At 39.4% G+C, this 26,920-nt stretch overlaps 1 protein-coding gene across 1 annotated transcript in view; it reads left to right on the top strand.

Moving 5' to 3' along the window:
* Positions 1 to 26,920, top strand: part of SPOCK1 (SPARC (osteonectin), cwcv and kazal like domains proteoglycan 1) — a 270,064-nt gene that overhangs the window by 130,490 nt on the left and 112,654 nt on the right. Inside the window, exon 4 of the mRNA XM_064388358.1 lies at positions 23,117 to 23,231. Coding sequence (XP_064244428.1) covers positions 23,117 to 23,231 — 115 coding nt within the window. The remainder of the gene's footprint in view (positions 1 to 23,116; positions 23,232 to 26,920) is intronic.

Here is a 26,920-nt window from a genome sequence, read left to right as displayed (position 1 = left end):
GGATGCCAGTGGGCACTGTGTGTGGAGAGAGCAAGTGAACCAGAAAGGAGCCACGCACAGCCACTGTCACAGTCATCTGTCACAGCCACCCAGCACAGCTGCATGCTTCTTCCCATTAGGTCTTCTCCTGGGCTTTCACAGATACCAGATTATGCCTTGAAATAGTTAAGCTTTAAAATCCTTTGTGTGGTTAATTATGATAATTCTAGGTATTCCTGCTGTCTGCATAAATGCTCAGTCCTTTGGGGACCTCGTTAAGTTATTAGCTTCATCGCTTTCCTGTGACAGTGATGCTGCAGTTCTGGTCAGCAGGAAAAAAAAGCCCTTTTGTCTGTGAATTCCCATACAACAGCCAAAGTTTTGAATTCTCAGAAACTGAGCAAAGTATTGCTGTTTTCCTGATATTTGAGCTTCTGTTCATCTGCACAAATGTGAAGTTTGAAGAAGGGCATCTTGCACACGTGGAACTATAAATGGACTGGGTTTTTTTCACTCCAGGGAAGCTTGTTTGAACATCCCAGGGGAAAATTCTACTTGCTGTTTTAATAAGACTTGCCTGTGTTTTGCCTGAAGAGCAAGGAGTGTTGATTCCTGCCTCAATCCTAAAGCTTTCTTACAAAAGCCAGTACATAGGGCAATGGAAAATGTGCCGTGCTGCCGGTGCCCTGTCGTGCTGGGAGCTCTCTGCAGTGTTTGTTTACCACCTGCCTCAACAGAGGAAGCAGCAAATGGGGCCTTTGTTTTCAGTGACAGCAGAGATGCTGCTTTAATGTCATCGCTGTCTTTCCTGTGCCTGCCTGGCTGTGCGAGCCGGCCGTGCTGTCAGGCAGCGGGATCCCGTGTTTGGGCAGGAGGAGCACTGCTGAGAGAGGAATCGCTTCCATAGCAGGAGAGGTGGCAGCATGCCCACCTCTTTCAGGTCTGTTTGAGGTTGCTGAGCTCCATATTAAAGGCTTCAGACAATGAGCAGCTTTGGTGAACCATTGCTTTTGTGATTTCTTCATATTTATTATGACAACTGCTTTGACCAAGATACCAAAGATTTTGGGGACCGAATTGAAAAGAGGATTTAAGAGACAGCTCCCCAGTTGTGACAGCTGTTCTCATACTCACCTGAATCAAGGCTTAACACTCACTTGTGGCAGGTACCTCCCACCACCTTCCACACTTGCATGTTTCCCAGTCCCTCAGGAAATGCAGAGTTGGGTATTTGAATATTTCAGTTGTTTGTCCCAGGGTTGTGACCACAAGAAAGGTCCAGTGGTTTGAAACATGGTCATTTTTCCTCCCATATTTTATCCATCTGAGAACCTGATGTTACATAAAATGTAATTTGAAGTATGGTACTTCATTAGATGATTTTACAGTATTAGAACCACCCAAAAGCTTTGATGTAGAAGATAATTAGTAAGAAATGATGAGGAGATAAAGGATGGGTGGGCAGACAAGGCTAATGAGTCACGCTCAGCAAAAAGTGTGAACCACTGTAGTTTTTTGTCATTAGTATCCCAAGTACATTCCTGTTGCTTTTCTTCCCCAGGCATGAGAGGAAGACACTGAGAAGATGCATTCTCAGAGCCAGAGGTTAATTCTAATCTGCCTGTGTGGTCTGTCACACAGCTACAGCAGTGCCATTGATAAATCACAATGCCTTGATTTCTGAAAATTCAAGGTCACAGATATCAGACTGATTCCAAAATAAGCCGTGGTTTAAATGGTTGATTTTCTTCTTAGTCTGGTATATTCAAAGGGGGTTTTTTAGCATTTCAATGCTGATTTGAGTCTGTTTTCAGACTTTGTGACTGCTGAGAAGGTTATTGAGCTTCATATTAAATTTAAGCATATGTAATACCACCAGGTCCCACAAAGACACTCTTTCCCTTCAACCTCTTTCCTCTTATCTGTTGTTTCATCAAGAGGAGGTAACAATCATGGAAATTAATTATTTAGTGTTTAGCATCCATATCAGTCATGACCCACCAGAAAGGTATCACCAGGTCATAGCAAAATTCTGTAGTTTTCATTTGAGGTAGCAAAGTGGTCTCTGTTTGGGAGTTTGGGTTTTGTTGGTGTTTTTTTAGTATAGCCAAAACTATTTTTGTTTTATATAGAATTTCAAGGCCGCTGACCATTTTCAGATGTCTTATATTTTGTTTGAGTTGTGTGCATAAACTGGTCCTTAGAGATAATGTGCAAGGTGATGATGAGTATACTTGGTATATCTTCAAACCAAATGTGCCATTATTTAATCAGATAATTGTCCATAGGTAAGGTCTGTGGGTTCATTGCTTAAGGAAAAAATACATGATTGAGAAGACAAAACTAGGGAAAGTTTTCTATTGAGATTTTATTTCCAGTTGATCACATATGCTATTAGAGCATTCCTTTCATTCAGCAGGAGATGGTTTTAGACTATATTGTATTTTAGTAATCTCTTCCCTGGTGTTAGCACGGCCCTTACTGTGTCCCTTGCAGTTTGTCTGTGTTCTGTTGCTGACAGAAATTGCAGTTATTGTCTCTTACATCCACAGAGCTGCCTTCCTGAGGAGGTAACAGGGTATCAGTTCTTGTAGTAATTCTTAATCATTGTGTAGAATCTTTTCTTTCTAATAAGGCAAGTGATTAATTATCATGCCCTTTTTATCAGTGTAAAGCCTGCCAGGGGTGCACTCGCTTTCAATTACAACCTTTCAAGGTTTTTTTTGGTAGAATCCAGCATACTTAGAAAGACAACCCCATAGTTAGGCAGCCTTTTTTTCTGTACAAGCAATAATTATCTCCTCCATTATTGTTCTATTTATTTACAAATAAAGACCAAATATCCACAGTGGAATATATAAAAAATAATAAAAAATTCCATTACCCCAACATTGAAGAAAAAATTGACATCTGAAGCTTGATGGAAACGGAAATACACTATCCATTTGCATGATTAGAAAATATGAGCCCTTTGTAAGCCTAAAATAAATGAAATACCAATATGAAATTAGGAATATGTTTCTCATTTATAGAGAGTCCTGAAGCAAGATGCTTTTGTCTTTTCCTAATAGCCTCACTTCAGACTCAATTGTTACAGATTACTGTGGAGATGGAATGGAACTGTGCAGCACTACAGAAACAAGGCAGGAGAGCTGTGCCTGAGAATCCAAATAAAGCAGCAGGAATCTTTACACAGAGAGTGTGAAGCTGCTTTATGACAAGCCATATTGCTTGCTTCTCCATAAATCTGTAGGAAGGTTTGGCAAAGGAGTTGGGGCAGTTCAGATCCAGAAGTACTGAGTGTCTCCCAAAATCAGTGTCACAGCAAAACCTTGGTGATCCTCATGCTAATTGAAATTTTCCATAGGCACATCAGGTAGCCCTGGAACAGTTCTCTCCTAGCCTGTGCCTAGGGAAATAAAAACATATGTGCCTCTTACTGCTTTGGGAATTTTCAAGTGGACTTGAAATTGTTTCCATCTGCCTTCTGTGTGCACTCTGTTCCTTGAGATGCCCCAGGTTTAACACCAAACTCGATGAGCTCTTTAACCTGCTCAGTGGGAATATCCACTCTGCTTTTACACTGGGGTATGAAAGATTTCCTCCACAGAGGGAAAAAACACAGCCCTTTTGAGTGTTTGCATAAATATCAGAAGGATCTGGAGGGACACAAATCTCCTTCAGCAGTAATCATATTTTTTGTTGCTATTAGTATAACAAACTAAAAATCCTTTTGCTTATACAATTTATTTGCCCAAAGGGGACTCTTCATGCCCTTAAAAACTCTTAGTGTGTGAAGCAAGTACATAAGTAAAAAGACAACAGGAGAAAGAATAAATATTTATACAGTCAGCATTCAGGGCATTAATGAATCTTTATTTATTTTTTTCTATCTATAATTGAAATAACCAACAAATAATGAACTTTCTTATTGGGAAGATATTCTTAGAGATATAAACTCCCACTAGGCATGGGGATATGAGGATGCTTCTACTAATCCTAAAATCTTCTGATCCAATTTTGGTCTCACAAGAAGTTGTCAGAAGGCAGATTTCTCTGTCTAACACACTTAAAGAGATCATTACTTCAAGCTCAACATTTCATAACAGAGAAGAAGTTTGGAATTTGATTTTAGTTGGAGATACAGAAAATATTTTTTCTCAAGTTTGCAACTTCTTTTTGAAATGTGCCAGTCATCCTAAATATGAAATACATGTCCAGTCACAGTACTTCAAGAGCACAAATGGTTTTTTAATGGCTTCAGCAACACAATTCACTTTCTATTGCTTCCTGTGCTTGATGTCCATTAAGCTAATTGTATTCAAATCTGGCCATGATTTATTTAATGCCATGTGAATTCTAGTTTCTACCTATTTCTCCTAATTCTTCCTACATATTTCTACCCATTATTCCTAATTCTTTCTCCTGTTGATACTGGTTCTTGCACTTTTTTTCTTGTAGGGAGTGTACTGTGTGTGTAAGGGGTGTCAGCTCTTTTCTATGAGTTCTGCATAGGGGTGGGAAATTCTCCCCAAATCCAGCAGAGTTTGCAGGAAATGTTCCTGCCCTTCTCTTTTCCCCCAGGCCCCCGTGCAGTGTGACAGGCAGCACAGCACTCCTGGCTTGGCTGCCCGTGTGTGACTCTGTGCACTCAGGAATTGCTGCCCAGTCCAGCCCTGCACCACCTCAGCAGGGAGCTCTGGGATGGAGCCTGCATCTCCCCCAGGATTTACTGTGCCATATTCAGGGCTCTGTTCACATTCCTGTGTGAATATACAGGGATTTTTCTTGTCTACAGCACAAATAAAACAATCCTCTCTTTAATCCTGACACTACCAGTCCTTCAGCAAGCCAGGGCAGGCCACTCCTGGTAACTGAGGTCTTTGTCACGTGCAGTTGCATCCAGAAATTTCCAACTTTTGCAAATGCAGAGTGCAGCCTACAATTTGGCTACATCATGATGACAGAGAAGCACATTTCAGTGAACTGGCACAGAACTGGCAGCCAGGGATACTAGAATTCTCTGTCTAGCTCTGCCTTTTTTTCTCCATATTTCCTTGCCTAGGACTGATAATGTTTTCGTTTTCCCCACAGTTTAAAGTACATATGCTGCAATTTTATAAGGTTCTTGAAAGATTACTAAAAAAATTTAAATCTTCCTGAGGTGCTAATAGTGTTAGGCTGTATCTACCAGAACAAGCTAGCAGTTCTGATAGAGAACTGGTGTATAAAAGCTCAGGTTAACAAAGTCAGTAGCTAATGTAGTCTAAACAGGGAATCCATAATCCTGCTTACCAGGCTTATAAACCTCAAGACTCAAAAGATACATGCGTAGACAGGTCCTTGATTTCAGGTACAGGGCTGAACATGCTGCTTCTTTAATAAGTAGATATGGTACCTGTTGATATATTTGCTGACTAAATTCAAAGCATGAGTGCTTTTTGAATGTTTTTGATGAATAATGGAAGATAAGACATCCCTCTCTTTCCTCTTATCTAAGGAAAGCACTTTAAAAATTGCCTATATGAAATGGGCAGAGGACAGATTTTGTGAATTCTTCACAAGTAAATTGTATGAGACTCCCTCTGGTTGAATTGTTGTTTTGTTTTGTTTTTTTCATGGTAGTGTTATTAGTAATTAATATTTTTAATAGCAATACCTCAGTAACATAGGAGCTTGCCAAAGTTCTTTTTTTCCTCTGTATGGATTGTTGCAATATCCATAGGGTGTATCATCACAGCAGCAGGGATTCATCTGTCTACATTTCAGTGTCTGTTACTATGGATCTGATTGTCTGGATTCTGTTTCTCATCAGTACAGGCAATAGATACTCCAGGGTGTAATTCAGCTCATATTCAGATTGCTGTTAAAAAACAAGTCAGAAGAGTGGTTGGCTTTTAGATGCCTACAGTGTGGGACTCTAATGTTAAATGAGATGGCTTCCCACCTGGTATGTTTATGTCTTGACATTTCCATATCAATATAATTTCCCAGCTGGTAGTTGTCAAACACTGGAGAACTTTTGATTTTTTCAGATTTAAATAGAAGTGTGAATGAGTCAGATTTAAGTGATATAAATGTTTTCATTTCTTGTTTTAGTCTCTCAAATGGAGCAACTTACACTTTTGTCCCTTTGATTTATACAGACTGCAAGGAAATGTGGAACAGAATATATTAAGGAATTGCACTCCTTTGCATGAAATGGACAATGCTTTAGAGTGTTTCAGCTACTAGAAAGAATGTTTTACTTTGGAAGTGTGTTATTGAAATGGCAATTCCCCTGACCACAAGCAGCCCCTGCACAGAGAAGCTCTGTGTCATAGCTCTCCATATCAAACAATTCTCGAGGCAGGCATTCAGCCAAACACTTTGCATAAGAGCTTGAATTGGACATGTAGTCAACTGTCCTTGGTAATTATTACCTTTTGATGAAGTGTAATCATTGCAATAGCTTAGGAGCTTGGAAGCCAAATTCTGGCATCCTCCAATTGCTGCCTGTTACCAAATTTTCATGTGTAGGACTTGTACATCCTGGAGGGCCAAAAACTGGAGACTGGGCAAGAAAATCTGCTGTGCAGAAGGATTTATTCAATGACCGTGGACAACTCACACTTATTTTCATCTGGATAGTGGACAGTTGAGGCTTTGATTCCTAAGTGACTTGGGATATAGCAGATTATAGATTTTGCTAGATTGAAGTATTTAGTTACATCAGAAAATAGTTGTTCTCCTACAGTCTGGAGAGTTAAGATTCTACTGAGATATAGATTCTGTTTCTTGCCTTTGTGCTGTTTGCATTGCCAACTAGGAATTGTAATATAATTTGCATTTGTTCCCTCTTGGAATAGTAACTTGGTAGGTGCTAATTAATGAAATTTCACTCATACACATTCCCACCACACCCACCCCAATTAAACATCAACAAGGTTTCCCAGGTCAATATTTCAAGGCAGTGCTGATGAGATGGGATGTCAAGTTATAATAGAAGATTGTGTTGGTAAGTAAATTTAGCACTTACTCACTCCAGCTGACAAAACTGGGGAACAACTAGATTTTCAGAAAGTTAATTGGATATTGAATCCTCTGAGTTATTTTAAGATGAGCCAGTCTCAAAGCAGAGCATACAGCCTAGAGTTAAATTAAATGCTGGCTGCAAGCTGAATTAGCAAATGGGATCTGGGCAAAACTCTAGAGGGGAAAATTAGGATTATTTTATGCCATCAAGCAGACAACCTGTGGTTAAAGTACCAAAACATACTGTCATGCTGAGAAACAGCATTTATGGGGTACTGCAGTTGCCTTTGTAAGCTCTCAAGTAATCTGTGTGGTAGAGATAGGAGTGGGGTCAGTGAGCCCACAGAAGACGTAACAGTCAGAAAGAATTTCTGATACTTCTGTCTCTTAGTACTTCTCTCTCTGTCATGCATTTCCAAGAGCATTAGCTGATTGATATTTTTTAGGTCTGGGGCTTTTTTCCACTGGAAAATGCACAGTTGCCAGCACATGAAGCCTTCTGTTCTTCATGTAACATTAAGTGCTCCCTGGGGGCTGTTCATGTAGGAGTCCTCTGCTAAAGATTTGCCTCAGGAGTCTGAGGCAAATATACAAGAAGAGCACATATCTTTATTTTAGAGTCATCACACTGGTTGGTGTTCACTCACATTCTGCTTCATTAACTGTTTCTCATTTGTTTCCTTCTCTTGCCAGCTCACTTAAACCAGATCCCTGGTGTACCCCCATGAAAGCCTTTACCATTTTCAGGCAGAAGACAGATAGCCTCATGCACTATTCTCCCTCTCTGCAATGTACAAATTTTGTTTGGGATACTTCTTTCAAATGTTACCAAAATACTAAATGCACTCTTTCCTTTCAAATAAAACAAGCATAACTACTTGGTTTATACTGCATGCAGAAAATTCTTGATCCTAGAAAGGAAGAAACTTGACATGGGAGTGTGGACACAGCTGGAGATGTCACTAATGGGCAGCAATACTCTGTTAAGGACTTTGTGTCTTTCCCCACTAAATCTAAGGCTGTGCTGTGTATTTGCATATTCTTGCAGTCTGACCTGGGACGGGTGATAATAGGCACAATTAATCCCAAGGAAGTGGTAAAAGGAGTCTAGAAGCTCTTAGGTGTTGATGGATAATGTAATTAAATATGTAATCTAATGTAATAAAGGGGCTTCCAGCTGATCTTCTTCTTGGGGAGGGCCCAAAGCTTGTTCTGATAGACAGCATGATCAGTTGTGGGTTTCTTCATCTCCGTGTGGGATCATTTCAGACAGGATAATGGTGTGTTATATGGCAAACCCTCAACTGTGGTGTTGGACAAACTTGAACATCATTTGGGAGCTATGTGCATTATCTGGATGTTAGCAGTCATGTGATGCTTTTATGATTTCTTCTTCCTACATTGGTTGTGTATATGCACAAATAGGAATGCACGTTGTCATCTTTACATGAATTTGGGGAAACTGGTACTTGAAGCAAGCAACAAATCCCCTATTCTTTATTACTTAATTATCTGGTCGTAAGGCCCAGCATTCAGCAGTTCAAGCAAATAACAAAGATGTGAATTATTCATTACAGGAGAATGAAAGATTCTAGCTGTTCCAGTCTCCTCTTTTTGACAGCTCTATCAAGCATGAGAGACAAAGATATTGGCACTATAACAGCATGCAGAGATGGGGTCATTGACCCAACCTGTTCCTACTGTTTGGTTTGCTTTTTTTCTTTTAAAACATGGTGGGAGCAGTGATATGTATTGCTCAGCTATCAGCTTTTTCATGGTGGAAAGAATGTTTATGTCTACTGTTGTTGTATTTCCATTTGTTACTTTCTGGTGTGCACTTTTTTTCTCAAATGTGTCAGCAGTACAATAAAGTATTTTAATCCTGTAAGTGACCAAGGGTATTGTGTAGATAAGCATTTCCCTACTTTCCTGTTGGTTCTATCTTATGAGTCATTTAGCAAAGCCCATTTGAAAGCAGAGAATGAAATCCTCATCCAAAAGAAAGCAAAGCTTCCATTGGTCTATGATAATGTCTGGTGTTTCATCATTTAAAGATAAGTATCTGTAAAAATACGGCCATTTGCAAATTTGGACATTCTCTGATGGAGGCACTTAGTACTTCCCATGCAGGTAATGGCTCTTCATGGATGATGACATTTCTATAGCAAGTTTTAATTGCCAGTGAATGCCAGCAGAGAAAGTTGTGGATAAACAGCTTTTTAAAGGATCAGCGCTCCAACTGTAACACTCTGGGATTTTAAGCAGGATGAATACCTTATTTCAGATTACTCACAGAAGGAAGCAACTATGTGTTCATTTTATTTCACTTCAAGAACCTGACAATCCACTGTCTGTAAAAATACACTTCACTTCTCTGTATTTGTATCATGAGCCTGCCAAGCTTCTCCTTCATCTGTTTGATTTCTCAGGCTTCAAGGAAATAAGAAGGGTCAGCAAAGCCTTTTAGCTGCAGCCTTTTGGCTTTGTCCTTCTTCCTTCTAAAGCCAAATGATCCAGAAATCGACCTGAAACATAGTTAAGTGATGTGAAATTTAGACATGCTAGCAAATTGTCAGTAGGAGAACATGCTGAGTTTCAAATCATCCTGCTGCCTGGGAGACTGCTAAATTAATTAGCTTGATACGAAATTTTAAGGAGGAGCCACTGAGACAATCCACTGGAAGGAGGAAAGAAGGATGTTTCTTTGGAAGCAGTGACATTGGCAGTTTGACACCTCCTGTTCTGAAGTGTTTGCCAAGCCCTTGAAAAAATAAATCTGTATATTAATGTCAGTGTGGCACCATCCAGTTCAGCAGACTGGGACCAGTAGTAAGGGCTACTACACACATGCACTAATGGCCACATCCCACATAGAATCTGCCATGTTCAAGGAGCCCATTACACCTAATAAATATCTTGATTGTTATTGACTGTTCAACTCACATTAAAAAACCTTCTATGGTAGTCTTCCTTTGGAGAAAAAAAAAAAAAGTCAAAACAAATCACGAAGATCTGTGGGCCATTTAAAAATCTATAGGGCATGAAATTGATACTGTGTGAGAAAGAGAGAAAGGAATTCCCTCATTAGGTCTTGCACATTAGTACAATGGCTGTTACTGTAGTTTAATCTGAGTTTTTGTGATATTTCCTCATAACTCATTTGTACCAGGCATGCACATGGAATAATACACTAAAATCGTGATATTTCTTTTAATCATATTTTCTTAATGTCTTTTTTTTAAAATCCATATATACTCTCTAAGCAAGGGATAGTTAAAGTGAGTAGCTGAATTAAATACCCTGAACTGAAACGCTGACTCCCTGCATCCAAATTGTGATGTATAACATAAAGGCTCTCAAGAGAATTACAAGGGCAGAATTACATTTTTATTCTGTTGTTGATGAACTTAATGGTACCCAACACTGAGGCTGCCTCTGTGGCAGCAGCTGAGGCTGATGTGCCAGTGTTCCTTGTGATGGAGTAGATTGGACTGGAACTTTGCTGCTCAGGGTTATTAGTTTGTACAGCTGTTCCCCTCCTCTGGATCTCAGGAAAGTTACTTTAATATTCCAAGTGTTGGAAAAGGGTCAGAGCACAGAGCATGAAACTCTCAGTTATTTTTTTCCCTTCTGCACTCCAGATTGTCTTCAGTCTTTGCTCTGATGAGACTTCGAGTGGATGAAAATTTTGAGTTAAGCTTTCTGTCAGCATTTGTATCCTGGAAAGTGCTGTGACATCAGCTGGAAAATGATCTTGCCCAAATTATAAATGCAAATTCAGTATTCATGTCAGACAAACACATTTTCTCTGAACAGATTTTAATGTTTGACTATGGCAAAATCAAGCTAAACTCATTTTCCAGTTCAGTGTCAGCCCAAATATCACAGGGGCATATTGCAAACCCTATGAAGTAGGGAAAGGAATCAGAAAGGAGCAGAGATATGAGATATGTCCTCACTGAGAGTCTTTCTTACTGAGCACCTTGCTCCAGCCTCTTCTGGAAGTGTAGAAGACCTCTTTGTAGTGAAGTATTAGAATGGAAATTTACTGATTAAAAGCAAATATATAGAAATATATTCTGCAAGAAAAGCAGTGGAATGGATAAATTGTGCTGCAATAAAATTTATGTTTTTCTCAACCTCATAGCAAATTTATATAAATGGAAATGTTTAATCTCTCTAAGGTCAATTGTGCTGTTCCTAATTGTCATTTTTCTGTAAGGATCTCATTTGGAACTGAAAAGTATTTGGGGCAATGCCTGCAGATATGTCTAGAGATAGACCAGACAAGTTGACTCTGGAAATACAATATAATATATATTCCCTGAAAGACAGTAAACCCCAGTTTCCAATTCCATTGTTACTTTGTGTTTAAATTATTCACCTTTACTAATACATAGAATTCCTTTTTATTAGAACTCTTGTTTTATCTTTGTTCTAATAAAAAAAAAATAACATGTACATCAGGAACCCTGAATAATTCAAACTTCATAACTCAGGGAGCTTACTCTTTTTCAAGGCAGTTCTTGCCTAGGTGTTCCCGCAATCAAGCAATTCTCTTATGAACAGTTGTTCCTCTGTTGTAGAAGTCAATTTTAGTTGCCATGCTGAGTGCAAGGTTACAGAGTTTGCTGTTGTATTGCCTGAGGCAGCTTCAGCTCTTTCTCTGTAGGAAGAGGACAAAACAACATTTTAGTTATTCCACAGTTACTCGGAAAAGGAACTGTTCAAACTTTAATTCTTCATAAAATATCTTTCAGAATTATTTTAGCTAAATATTGGCAAGAGAAAAAGCATTTCTTCTCTGTCAGATGAGATCTTCATCAATGCATTTTTTGAGAAACATAGCATATTTTAATTAAACTATAAATTCCTTGAAAGCCTTCTAAACATTGGGTTTGTGTGTTTAAAAATTATTATCACTTATCAAAAGACCTATCAATATGCTCTGCAATGCATTAATGAGACAAGAATTGTTGCATTTTTCAGAGAGCTATATAAAGACAACTTTGATTAGCAGCAGCTCTCTAGAGGTGATCTTTTGTTGTTAAAAATTAATTTTGGGGTCTCAAAACCAAGATAGGAACTTCAGGTTGTGTGAATTAAATATTGGATTATGAGATGCCAGCAACTAAATTGTAGCAAGAAAAAAAAACTGTAGAAAGAACCTAATCTTGGGGTTTTTATTCCTTCTTTACATAAATTCTGCAGTGTGGTACAAGTCCTGTGACTTCATCTTTTTGTTGCTGTCATTCCACTCAACACTTCTAAACTGCAATGCTAATGCCATTCCTTGTGACCACTTTCTGTCTTCCAGCCCATTTGACAATCTGCTTTTTCCACTCCTGAGGTTAACTGCTAATTTTACCCTTTCATCTCATTCTGTGCAGAAAAGTCACTGATCTCCTACTGTTTAGAGACTCCCAGTCTCAAAATTTCTACCTTTAACACAATTCCAGCAATTACTGATCAATTCCAGTAGAGTGGAGTTAATTTTTACAAAATGATTTTGTAATTTAGGAATTTTCACCTTTATTTGTTTCACACTAGAGCTTCTCTGTTGCACTTTGGAGTGAGGAATGGTATCAGACACTAGTTTTCCCAGAACTTGTTTCTCTTAAACTCATGCTTGAAGAAGGAATTCTCTATGCTGTATTTATATTCACTGTACTTTAGAACCAGGCAGGCTGGGTGTTTGTCCTTTCATTTATTTCCCATTTAAACCTCTTCTAGATATCAATTATATGACTAATTGATTATCCATAGAGAAGCTTCATCTTTTCCTGCTTAGGTAATTCCTCTCAGAAGCAATGAAAATTCCATTAGGCAACAATCTATTACACCAGTCAGCCCCAGCCAATTTCCACTTCTGATGTGTTTCCTTTTTCTAGATTAAGTACAAGCCATGTGCAGCAGCAGCAGCAGCAGCACTCATCATTCAGGGTATTTTTGATTATGTCTCATGGCTAAAATCCCTATAACTTAATGATTCTTGTGAGAACAAATTTTTTACCTGTAAACATACAATTCTGTGATTTTTTCATTTCATCCCTAATCCAGAGGTGTTCACAGAACACTGCCCATCTGCAAGGTTTTCCACAGTGGTATCACCTTGGCAGGAGGTGCTTTAACATCACAGGACTGAAACTGCTGTTTTCATAATGAAATCACTCTTTCAAGTGCCTTTTATTTCAGTATTTGTTTTGCTCAGTGCGCACTAAAACTAATATAATATGGAAATAAATCTTCTGTTGGTGAAAAAGATGAAGTGTTTTTCCCATGTTTCCATGGAGACAATCAGGCTGCCATAAATGCACATTAAATGGCTCTTAGTTCTGCAGAGTTTGGCTGTTCTGAAACCATTCCCTTACAAGTCATTCTCAGGCTCCTTTGCTTGTGTTCTGTGATGCTTTCCAAGAGTCCCAGGCTGATTTCTAGACAATGAGTTTTGCTATCTCCATTTTAAATGCTGGAAAAGGTATTGAGGCACAGAGTGACAAACTCATTTATCCCAAGGGATAAAAAAGGCGGTGATAGAACAAGACACTGTGAGGGTGTTCTTTCCTCGCTGCCCCACTGACTAGGATGGCCACTGCCTGTGCACTAAGTTTCTAAGAACACTCAGAAAAAGTGCCAATTTGGAAATTCTTCCCTGACATATTGTTTTAAAGAATGTTATCAGTGTTCTAGCTTATTCATTAAGTAGAAAATCACAGAAGCACAGAATGTTTTGGGATGGAAGGGACCTTAGAGATCATCCAGTTCCAATCCCCTGCCATGTGCAGGGACACCTTCTTCAACTCCAGCTTGCTCCAAGCCCCATCCACCCTGGCCTTGAACACTTCCTGGGACAAGCTTATAAACTTCATATGCAATAGATGATAATGTTTGCAGCCAAATTCTGTTTCATTTATCCTGGAAAATAAGCTTAGGAACTTAATGGGAAAAGTAGAGTTTTTCTCATTTCCAGAGCAGAATGTCGTTGCTCGTTTCACATTTAAATACAGGCATGTGGAGATAGGCAGCAGCCAGGCTGGGAACTGCTGTAGCTGCAACAACATTGACATTCAGTCGACAAATAGAGCAACCTCGTCAGCCTTTCAGAGAATTCATACCCAGAATTTTTATTGCTTGCTTAGCTCTCTACAATGCTGTGTTAGAAAAGAGTTGTAATTATGCATACCGAAATACTGATTTGTAAAACCAGTTTGGTCCTTATTTTTTATTATTTGCTGATGGAATCAGTATTAACAGTGATGCAGTTTTTCTTCTGCATTACCTCTAAAAATAAGCACTAAAAGATATACATGTTGTTCATGTTTTGAAATGAGATTTAATGACAAAATATCTATTGAATAATAATATGTGGTTGGTTAAATATTCTCCTCTGTGAAAAATACAGAGGAGTTCTACATTGTTTCAATTTTTTTTTCTAGTCATAGTTCACAGTATTAAACATCATTATAGCTTTTAATCAGAGACGGAAAAGAGTTCAGTATCTTATGAATTAGCTATTTGAATTAAATCATAGCAAATTTTTACCCATTATATTACTACTTCAGTTAAAGTATAAATTCCAACAACGTTGGGAGTATTACAGAAGTGTTCACAACATGCAGTGCAAATTTTCTCTGAGCACATTAAAATATATATTTGTATTAATCTGTAATGGGAATTGTATATTTTTAATTATACATGAATAATTTCAAATCTTATTTTCACAAGAACACATAACCTGGTTTGTTTTCATTGGCCTTGGAGTAAAATAATTTGTATTAAATTAAATCCCACTAAATAAATTATCATTCACTCCAGTGTAACAGAAAGCAGAAATAATCTAAGTCAGTTCACAGGAAAAATTATATTTAGTATTTCAAACTTACCATAGAATTGTTAAGTCTAAGCATTCAGAAATCTCAAAGTTAAATTAAATATACTTTCTCCTTTTTAATTTATTTATGATGATATAGAGTCTTTTGTATGGTTTTGACATTATTAAACCTTTCTAGTATTTATTTTCAGTATTTTCCTAGCAGCAAAGAGAATAAAATCTTTCAGGCATTTGGAAAGAAGCAGAGTTCTGTTCTGGCACTGGGATCTGGAGGTTTAAGAGGATCAGAGGATGTCACAGGACCCAGTTCCATGACAGATATGCAAAATGCAGCCTCAGCTTCTTACAAAAATTAAATCTGACTGAGAATCCTTTGGCAAGGTGTTACCAGCCAGCCTGATCTACCAGTGCAGAGCTCCCAGGCTGTCTCTCTCTTTTCCTCACACTCGTTTGCCAGGAAATTGAAGGTGGAAGTCTGAGGGAGGGTGTTCCACTCTGGATGAGGGCTGGCAGGGCTTGGAGCACCCTGGGGCACCAGGCCAGCACCAGTGGCTCTCTCAAAGGATCTCCCAGTGCCTGTCCCAATGGCTGTCCCAAGGGCTCTCCCAATGATCTTCACCCTCTTTATTCTGTGGTTCTGTTACTGGAACGCTCTTCCCAGAGAGGTGGTACAATCACCATCTCTGGATGTGTTTAAAGAAAGGCTGGACAAGGCACTTGGTGCTATAGTCCAGATTCTGAGTTGAGGTGTTAGCACATAGGTTGGACTCGATGATCTTAGAGGTCTCTTCCAACCTAATTTTTCTGTGATTCTGTGATCTCCCAATGGCTCTCTCCCGGTGGCTCTCTCTCCTGATGGCTCTCCCAAAGGCTCTCCCAATGTCTTTTTCCCAATGGCTCTCTCCTGATGGCTCTCCCAGCCTGCTGGGGCAGAGCAGGGAAAGGCCAGAGTGCTGGAGATCCCTGGAGAGCCTGGGGACAGGGGCTGTGTCCTCCGTGTGTTGGTGAGAGGCCGCAGAGCTGAGCAGTGGAAGGAAAAGGTCACCTTTAGCTCTGCTCCTGTCCTCAGGGCCTCTCACTGGACCCTTCCTGCAAGGACTACAGAACTGGGCCCTTCCTGCAAGTCAGACACAGAGAGTTCAGCATTTCCTCCGGTTCCACCAGCTGAAGATTAGAGCAGTGTTTTGAAGCTCTCATTTCCATCCCAGGAAGTTTGAAGCTGGACCACCTGAGGGTTTTGGGGACTCTAAACCAGAAGCTGTAGAGCTGCTGTCGTTAAACATATGCCAAAGCCCTCTGAGTCCTAGAGAATGTGGTGATTTTTATACCCCACTACTTCCTGGAATTAATAATTGAATGTAACATCTGATCAATATGTTTCTGTCAGGGTTTTTTTTTTTAAGTCTGTTTTGCCTTCAGTGGGATATGCAGAAACACACCCTCGGTACACATGCAAGCACAAATTATCCCACAGTGGAATTGCCTGGAGCTGAGGGAACATCGTGGCTCTGCTGCAGGATTGTACTGCATTGCACTGACGGGACTGAGCCATCCTTGCATGTTGGGGAAACCTTTGCCTTGGGGGCAGGAGGGTTGTTTGTGAAACAGCACCTGCACTGAGGGCTGTGGTTGTTTATCACACCCACCAGTGGAAGCACATTTCCTAACTTCCAGTCCTGTCCTATTTCTCTTTTCTTCGCCTTTATTTTTTTTTTTTCCACTGAATTGGATTTCTGTGTATTTGTCAGAAAATTTAATTTAAATACCAGGGTTCTTATCCTTTTCTTCAGAAAGGAAATCTGCAGAGTCCTTTGAAGCATCTCCTGCCTTGGATGGCCCTCAGCAATGTCAAAAGCAATTATATGTCAGTTATAAAAAGCGATTTTTAAAGTGTCTGTAAAAATTAAAATAGATGTTTCTGTGCACTGTATCAGCATCTTCAGCCACTCAGATGTTAGAGTGCTCCAAAACAAAGCTGTACAAAAATACTATACAGGGATGGAGCAAATGCTGACAGTTTGAGATGTTATTGCCTAACTGCCTTGGGAAATTCCATTTATTGACAATAATTCACATACATGTTTGAAACATTTGGTAATTAATTTTCAGCTGAATTGATTTCTGTATCCAAACTGGTTTGAGGAAGAGAGAGAAACTTAAATATCAGAGCTGGTGGTTGGAAGACATGTTCTCTCCTAAACTTGGGGGTGGGCTAACACAAATTTTCTCCCTAATGAAGCTGAATGAGTTATGCAAAGATTTGCAGAAGCAGAATAAAACCATTGGTGTTATTTACATTTATATGGTGGGAGGGTCTTGTAATCTGTTGTTAAATAATACTTTGTAAGACCAGAATTATTAACAGTATCAACTCTGAGAATAAATGTTACACTTGGCTTTAACAAAGAATAAGGTCTTCTTAATGGCCATAAAGCCTGAAATTCCGTGGAGGGCTTCCTGGGACATTTGTCCATTCAAGGGGGATGGGGTAGTCCCATTGCATCTGCATGGAGCCCCAGTGACAGTCTGACCCCAGCACATGGATTGGCTCAAGGTTACCACTAGAGCACTGGAAACTTACCATGCCTTCACACAGAAGTGCTCTTTAAGTTAATATGTATTACCATGTTCACCTTAAAAAAAATAACATAAATTCATCATAAAGCTGATGAAGCTCTGACTCTGATGGGAAGGCTGTGGTGTACTTCAAATAACCAAAATGTTAAAGCTAAAGCTGGTCTTAGCCTGCATGTGTTGGAAACATGTCCTTTCCCTAGCAAAAATCAAGGGCAGCTTGTAGGAATTTTTATTAACATGTTTCAGCTGGCTTAATAGCTCCTTCACATTTGCTCTATGATGGTTTTCATGGCAGCAGAGTAAAATTCCTCCAAGGCACTACTCAGCTGCCTCAGTCACTTTCTCTTTGGTCATCACTGCACTGGAAGTGGACCCTTGATGCTGATTTGAAACCTTCCCTCCTAGATCTGCAGGTTGACATTAGATGCCATTTGAGCTTCATGCTGAGAGGGCAGGAAGAGTCAGAGTCTTCTGTCCCCTGCCTGCCCAGACCTGTTCATTCAGAGCTTTTCCCATTCCTGCCCTTCCTTTCCCTGCCCAATTCCTGGCCCCTACAGCCAGAACTGTGCTTTCCTTCTCCTGCCTGCTTGTGAAGTAACGCTGGAATCAAGTAACACATGATGATATTGAAATGCACACATATAATGTAATGCATCATTAATTGACTTAGTTTTATTATCGATCTTTTTTCTATTAAAATGCACACTAGGATCTTTGCATTGAAGACAGCAGGTCCCGTTTTCAATTTCATCATACCTCTCCAGCAGATGTTCTTTCCTTGTATAGCCAGAACAGTTCCAAGGGGATTGCATAAAAGCAACTACTCTTGACATTGCATTATGCAGGAGTATTTTGTCATTGAGTGATCATAGTATTTATTGGCAGGCAATTTTAAATACAAACCCCCCAATATTTACATAACACCATCTCTTTTTATTGTGCAGCTCATTTCAGCTTCACTAAACAGCTACATTTTGAAAATACTCTCTTCCCCTAAGGAATGGTCATAAAAACAGAATCAAGCTCATAAATCTTGTTGTGAACTAGTGTACAGTTTCTGCAGGATTATACATCCATTGCTGTGAGACACTGAAAGTATTTATTTGTTATCACCCTTTTAAAGTCAAATGTGTGAAAAGCAAATTGGCTCTGTTGTGATTAACACAGTGACCCACTGGCACAACATATGGAACTACATCCTTACAGAGCAACTTCCCCATCTACTGCCATTGACTGAACTAAGATTTTCCTGCAAGTCATAAGTCTTTTTTTTTATTGTGATAATTGTGATAATTTTATTTTATTTTTATTGTGATAATAAATAAAAACGTGAAATGTAATAGAAAAGTATCTCAAACACTGTTGGTAGGTCTTTGTCCAACACTGATTTATATTGCAAATCCACAGCTCTGGTGAATGGTGCAAGGAGGGGAAAGTATGTTCAGTCCATAGGGGAAAATTCTCTGGTCTGCTGTGTGGAGCTGGGACAGAAAGAGGTTTGGGATGCAGTTGGTGTTTGTAGACCTTTTGGTATTGGAAAGCAATGTCACCTTATCATTAGGAGATTTTTAGGAAGCTGATGTAATCCTGCAATCCCTGGTGTTTATCATCTCCCAATTATTTTGGTCTCTCTCTGAGATTACCATAGAAGATTTCATGAGCCAAGATTAAATTTTTCTAATTGCCTACATTTTTCCAAGATAAAAATCTTCTGAAAATGATTATACTGAGATGTCCAGTACTGTACTTCAGGCAGCTGCCTCCTGGGGTGGATCCTTCCCTTGGAGACCCAGTATCCATGGGAAATTCTCAGAACAGGAAACCATGGAGCCTGGGTTCAAAAAATTATAGGGAGGATGACTGAAGTGGGTTTTCATCAAAGAATTTTTGTCAAAGTGAAACATTTCATTCCAGTACTGGCTGGACACATATCTCCCTACATAGATGTTTAGTGAATGCTCAGCCACTCTAAAGTGAGATTAATTAATCATATCAGTTTCACCTTCAGACTCAGCCTAAAACAAAAGCAGGAAAATATTCACATCTCAAAGCCAGGCTTAAGGTATTTTTGTTATTACTGTGCAGCCAGAGCTGAGTGCAGACTCCCTGACACAGAGAAGGGATGGCTGTAGTTTTCCTTTCAAGCTGATAAAGTAATATCTTCTTGTCACTTTATTTATTTATTTATTTGTACTTTTAGCTCTTCATTTTCAAAGAGTTCATACTCATTGCTTTAGGACAAAAAACTGTAATGACAAATATGGTTGTTATGTTTCATCTTATTCCCAAGGGTGTGTTCTTCTTCCAATGATGAGCATCTGCTCCTAGACATGTAGAAATCTGATTAACAAAGCATGATCTTTGATTAGCATACTTCAGAAATTGTTTCTTATTACAAGCTCTCCTTAGGGCTTGTGTTGCCTAGCAGTAGAACAACCTTCCAAATGTATTTAACATGTTGAGGAACTTTGCAGACATATAAATCCCTGCTTTGAACTTTTATGTTCATATGGATCATGTATTCTGCATAAGTTGGGGAAAAAAATCTCCAGAAATAACAATCCACATCATGGGGGTTTTTCTGTCTTCTGACAAAGTCCATACTTTGGCTTGTATTTAACAAACTACTGTTTCAAACTGCATGTAAGGGCTGTTTGTAATGAATAATAAATGATACTTCTGTTACATGTTCCATTTAAGGGTTTTCATGAGGTTTTCCGCCACTAGCCCTTTATATTAGGGAGGCTTTTGATGCCATGGATGTTGAAATTAATGACAATGAGATTGAATGTCTGTGGGTGAGAGGGGAAGGCCAACAAGTCTGACATCCTACTGGGAGTCTGTTACTGTCCACCCAACCAGGAAGAAGAGTGGACAACTCTACAAGCAGCAGGAGAATGTTTCAGGATCATCAGCCCTTGTTCTTGTAGGTGACTTTAACTTACCAGACATCTGCTGAGAACTTCATAGAGCAGAAAAGTGGCAGTCCAGGAAGTTTTTAGAGTGTGTGGAGGACAACTATTTGTCACAGCTGGTGCATGAGCCCACCAGTCCCAGTGAGGGACTATGTTGGACCTTGTTGTTTGCAAATAGAGATGGGCTGGAGGGAGATGTGGTGGTTGGAGGCCACTTGGGGCGCAGTGATCATGAAATTATAGAGTTCTCAATACTTGGTGAAACTTGGATTTATTGTCAATGTCATTACTGTTCTCAGATTTTAGAAGCAATTCACTGAGGTATAGAAAGTTGAGGCCTGATTTGTAAGGAAATGGTGGCTAGGATTGCCAACCACAGCTTTTCCCATTGCTTTCCTTCCTGATGGTTATTCAACAGTATTTTTTCTTTTAAGGATAAACAATTTTTAAATGGGAAAATATTGAAAGTTGTGTTCCTTTTACCGGTAATGCATAGTGTGGTGCTATTTCAGAACTGCATGCATTTTTATTGCCTTCGAAGACCTAAATAGCTCCTGGAATGGATTCACCAATTAGAGTAAATTTTACTGTGAAAAAATGCTAAGTATTGTGATGTCTCATAGACCATGTGGGCCTAAATTTTGCTCCTTGTTCATGCCAAACTAGTATTGACTTTCCAGGCTAAAGCTACATCCCCACTCCTCAGGTCTTGGCTGGTAGAACACTGAGCACAAGGCCTGGCTGTGCTCACCAGCAGCCCAGTGCTCCTGGCAGCTCTTAGCCCTGGGCTCCCAGCCAGTTTGCACAGTGATTTTTGGTGATGCAGCATTTTGCATCAAGGATGTGTCACCAGCAGAGCAAACAATGTGCATGGGCTCCAGCAGCAGAGCAAGGCCAGCTGCAAGTGAGCAAAAGTTCTGGTCATTAAATTTGTGTGTGGATATGACCTTTGAGCTACCTCAGCCACTGAAACGATGGTGTGGTGACCCTGCACACTCCAAATGGTGCTCCCTCATTAAAGGCTTTGCAGAAGGAGGGTGTTTCACTGGTTTGCAGTTTAAGAATATCCAGGTAGACAGCCAGCTCAGGAAACTGTGGATTGCCATTTAAATCCCTGTCAAAGATCTGCCCCAGTCCCTTACTCAGTCTCCAGTGAGAGTGAAGTAAGGGGATTAAGAAGGTGTCTCTCACTGTTTGTGTTCTGGGAATGTAAAGGGCAGGGAATCAGATACTTCTCATCTGTCTCGCTTAAAAAAGACACCAAAAGGCAGAAGGAAAACATCCCTAAAGAGCCTTGACAGCCTTTGGTCTTTCCAGTGGGACAGACCCTGTCTCCTCAAACACTGCCTATGTTATTTTCCTAATGACAACACATTGAATGTTGCTGCTTTATTGTTTACTGTGTAGGAAACAGATGGTCTTTTCTCCTTCCTTGTTCACTTCACCTCTTCTATCAGTTTTAATGGTTTAAAAGAAAAAGCTTTTAGCATTTTTGCTTTGTTTTTTACGATTTCCCCCTGTCTTGCACCAAAGGCATTCCAGTAAATACATATGCACTAGTGAAGCTTAATTGCCCATCACAAATGTGTAATGGGTGTTAATGTGGCAGGAGCTTGTAGCTGTGGCTGTTTAACCCAGCACAGAACAGCTGCAGCACTTCAGACCCGAAGGAAAAAAGAAGAATCCTCTGTTTGTTGGAAATATATTTGCTCTCAGAGAAATCTGGTACATAGCAAACTGAAACTTCTTCTACTTCAAATAGTCTCCCTTGAAAGTTTCTCTGATTATTCAGTAGAAATTGGAAATGCTTATATTAAAGGGCACGTAAGAGCTTTATACCATCCTCCAAATGAAACCAAGAGCTGCCCATTTCCAAGAATGGACCAAGATGTGAGGAGATATGGAAGAGGGAAAATGGGATTTAAAGACATTGAAGAGGAACAGAAGTCAAATCCATGGCAACAGAATGTCCAAAAAGAGCTTCTCTAAAAATCACTTCTCAAACAAAAGTGAAATTTCTCTGTGTGACTGGTATGGTAGAGAATTTCCTTCTGACATGTTCACATAACCATAGTTTGAATACTTGTAATTCATTTTGGCAGAAAATGTCTTATTACTGATTTTTAGAAACCTTCTTTTGTAGAAGAATGAATTTAGACAGATACCATTCAAATGAGACAAGAGCCTGGACATGTTTGCTCTGAGATGGCAACTCATCATGTTGTCTGATCCCAACTCTGACAGCACTGCTGGTGGTGCAGGTTGTTGTATGAAAGCCAGGATTATTTTGTTGTAGCTTTTCCACTCAAGCATTTTAAGTACAGGGGATGCTTAGCTGTAAAAATTTAAAATAATCTCTAAAATATTATGCGTGTTTTACAGTAGCTGTGAAATTAAATTTATTAGCACTCTGCATTATGTCAGTTATTAGTTAGCTTCTAAAATACCGGTCATTTTGTTATTTGAGTATATTTTATTCAAACCTAGCTTTTCTGTGAAATAAAGAGCGTGATACAGATTGTTAAACCAGAACTTCATCCCAGACTCTCGTGTCTAATATTAATGTGAACACCAATTAGATCACTGTTCAGTAACGAGCCTTTAAGCTCTCCAGCTATTTTTCTGTGTAAACTTCTCTACTTCCCATGCAGTCTGAAAACAGCAGCACATGCTATAAAATGTCAAAGTATTTGTTCACTCACATGTGGGAGTGCTCATCCTAACCAGTTGTCATCTGCCTGCTGGGAGAGACCTCTGCATGCATTTCTCACTTTCTTTTTCTAATGTTTGATTTTTATAGCCCTTGATCCATCCAAAGATCCCTGCCTGAAGGTGAAGTGCAGCCCACACAAAGTGTGTGTCACCCACGACTACGAGACCGCGATTTGCGTGAGCCGCAAGCAGCTGGTGCACAGGTGAGCAACCTTCCCCTTCCTCCAGGCTTGTGTGTCTGCCACAGACATCCAGAGAGGGAGAATACATCAAGAGAGAAAACTCCAAAATTAATATTAAAACCCCCATCATTTTACAACATTCTTTTTAATTTTAATTTCGGTTAAAAAAAAAAAAGACGTTTTATATTTCTAACTGAGGCTATTTAAAAAAGATGACCCAGAACATGCTGCATCCTGTGCTGGGAATTGCAGAATTCTCTCCAAGTTCTAGGAGGGATTTTCTCCCCCCAGAGAACAGTAATTATGCATATTTTAAAAACTGAAAACATAAAATATGAAAACACTGTGCCAGAAATGTCTACAGTTCTGGTAACTTAATTAGAAGTAATTAACAGGAGATTAATAAAGATTTTTTTAAAAAATGTATCAAACATCTGCTTAAATTTGCTAAAGAGCTCAAAAATATTGGTGGACTTTTGTAGAGCAACTCCTTGAGAAGTCCCATAACTAGAGAAATCTCCAGATCAGATTGTTGAATGACTAAATTAAGAGCAAATGAACTAGCTAATATGTTACAAGGCCAGGATGTTCAAATTAGACCATGGAACTTCACAGAGAGAAGCCACAAATAGCAGAAAAGTCTACTGATTATGGGTTGAGATATGTTACAACCAAGAACTGAGACATTTATAAACAAATGTTGAGAAAAAAACCCTAAATTTACCCTATTTTGGAAGGAGAACTAGTAGAAGGAGTAGGGAAACTACAGTTTAGTATCTCCAGAGGATGAGTCAAGAGCCAGAATTAAGCTGGAGAAATCAGCCCCTCCACCTGCCTGCAGATATATAACAGAATAAATCATGTGCTGCTGTAATGAGCAACTCTGAATGCTTGGTCTGCACTTTATGGAGAATACATTGTCTTGCTTTCATTATGTTTGAATGATAAATCTGGGGATTGCTCTTCAGTTTCTCTCTCTGTTTAGTACAGAAGAAAAAATTTGCCTGTAACACAGCTCAGGTCCTCAAATGTTGTTGTCAGCCAATATTGTAGTTCAGCAACTGTTTAAGTCAAACTAAATTCAGGATGATCTGATTCCCATGTACTGCATCTCATCTCACTGTCACCTGGTTGAGGAAACTAATCCTGTACGAAAAATTAGTCTTTGATTGATAATCCAAAGTTAATGGTGTAGTGTGCAGTGTGTTCAGTATTTAGCTTTCAGTATGGAATGCTCCCTGGAAGGAAGTTAGGACACTGCTATGTGCAGTGCTTACACTCTAATGATATTTTTGGCATTATGTAGCTTATATTTTCTAGGATGGAAATCCATTTGAGGATGGATTGAGACCTGGTTTAAATCCTTGCATTATATAGTAGTCCTTGTGATATACAGACACAGATGTTGAGCCAAATGCTTTCTGAGCTATTTCCAGTATTTAACATCTCCAAGGTAGTCAAAATGTTCAGAAGGATGGTGCAGAGGAACTGAATATCCTTTCTGTGCAGAAAGCAAGCTGTGTTTCATGTGATCTCTCTATGATTCCTCCACTGCCTGCAGCTGTTTCAGCAAACCTTTGAGTAGGACTGTGACTATGGAGATTAATCGAAAAGTATTGAAAACTTACTTTGAAAATTCTCCAAACAATTTCCAGCAAGTTTTGCAATGCTGAAAGAACTACTGCTGATATGTGACAATGGCACATATAACCCCACAGTGGTTTCATTCTCCAGGTACCCATCTATCCTGGCCTCAGGGGGTACACAGGTCAAGGAGGGAAGTAACCAGGGCAAATTTTCTGTTGATTTGAATCAGTGGAGTGACAGCCCCTGAAGGTTTTCATCTTCAGTCCCACAGCATTCTGGTTTTTTCTGTGCCTGAGCTGAATACTGCTGTACATCTGACTCCAGTCATATTAAATACTGTGTTAATCAGGAATAAACACATTAAAAGGGGTGGAGTTACACCTATGTAAAACCAGCAAAAATCTGAATATATTAGTGTGGGCACATGTAGTAACAATTACCAAATAACACGGTGCTGTTGTGATTGTTTTGCACATCCATGATGCTTTTTGGATGTGCTCAGGAGGATTTTCCATTTCATGCATCATTATCAACTTGCTGCAGTGGCTTTACACAGGATGTTGGCTCAGCAAAAAGTAATCGAGAGCAACAGCTTTGTTATTGCTGAGCCTCCCAGACAGAGCTGTGCTGGTTTGTGTCCCCCAGTGCCTGCCTGGCTGGAGAGCTGTGGTTTTCCAGGCACAGTGTGCTGCAAACTCTGAAATCACCAGTGACAGCATGATGCCATTCCCATTTCATTTCCTTTCTGCTGGAATGCCTGCTTTTTAAACCACTGCAGGAGCTCAGTAGCAGTGTAGAAATTGAGTTGCATGGAAATGTGTTATTTAAGCTACTCAGACCCTGCCCCAGGGCAGTCTGATCTCCTGTGCAGCATCTGCAACTTCCTCCTTCTTTACTCCTCCCCTGCACAGTCACCTCATGAGCAGCCCTGAGTCTTGAATGATGGAATGGTTTGGGTTGGAAGGGGCCTTAAAGATCATCTAATTCCAACCCTCTGCCCTTTGGATCTACTGATACAATCAGTTGGTTCCCCAATTAACCTTGTTGTGTTTGTAGATTTTTTTTTTCAGTCTCTTGTTCCTTTTCATACTGATTCTGAAAATAATTGGTTTTCATTTGGTTATTATGTACAATTCAGGGAAAAGGGCATAGCCCAAAGGGAACTTTGCAAAATAGCATCATTTGGATTCATTTTGGCATATTTATCCATGTTAATTGTTTGTGTTTTATTTGTCTGTATTTTCTTGAAGAGCCTATCACAAGCAGAAAGATGGGAGAACCCAGACAATAACAGGGGAAAACCACTGGGTATTTAATTATTTTTTCTCTTTCTCCATGGGCATTAACCAACTAATTTTTCTAGTAAGCTGTTAGTACTTCAGAAGTTAAGGCAGAAGATGTCTGAGAGGTACTTCAGACAGATAATAGAGTTTTGTAAGCACATCCTGTCAGCACATAGTGTTTACAGTACGAATTGGACAGTTCATTTAGAGAAAAGGCAAGACTGAGTTGTAATTGAAGAGTGTGAAAAAGATAAATTTGGAGGTACTTTCTTACATGCTTAACAGTCCTTGTACTAGAGTCTTATGAAATCTTTGTGAGTGGATTAAAACCCCTTTCAATTTGGAAATCTATGAGGAAAAGTCTTTATTGGTTTGGTTTTGCATGAAAGGCAGTAGTTAATGTCTCTCAAAGTTGTCTCATGCATTCTCAGTCCCATAATACTTTAAGCCATTTGTGTCTGCTGGTGCTGACAGTGCAATGGATGGGAAGGAAAGATGCCACTCTTGGGCTCTTTTCAAAAGAAGAGAATGAGAAGAGAGGATTGATGTGAAAATAATGGCCATATTAACATGTCCAGGGTTTACAGCTTTGTTCAGTCCATTTGACCAGCAACGACCAATTAGTTCATCACTGCAATGGAAGTCACTCACAAAGATAATCACACTGCTTCTCTGCTGTGTCTTAGAAATCCAGCTATTTACTCACTATTTCTCCAGGACTTTTAAGGACAATGCTGCTGACTAAAGAATCTACTACTGAGTTTTTCACTTTTTTTTTAAAGATCTGGACAAGTTCCCAGATAAAACATCTGTTCTTCTAAATTACACGTCAAAACCTCG

The sequence above is a fragment of the Passer domesticus genome, chromosome 13, assembly GCF_036417665.1.
Source record: "Passer domesticus isolate bPasDom1 chromosome 13, bPasDom1.hap1, whole genome shotgun sequence".
NCBI lineage: Eukaryota > Metazoa > Chordata > Aves > Passeriformes > Passeridae > Passer > Passer domesticus.
Note: the sequence above shows the minus strand (reverse complement) of the source record. Positions and strands in the feature narration are given on the sequence as shown.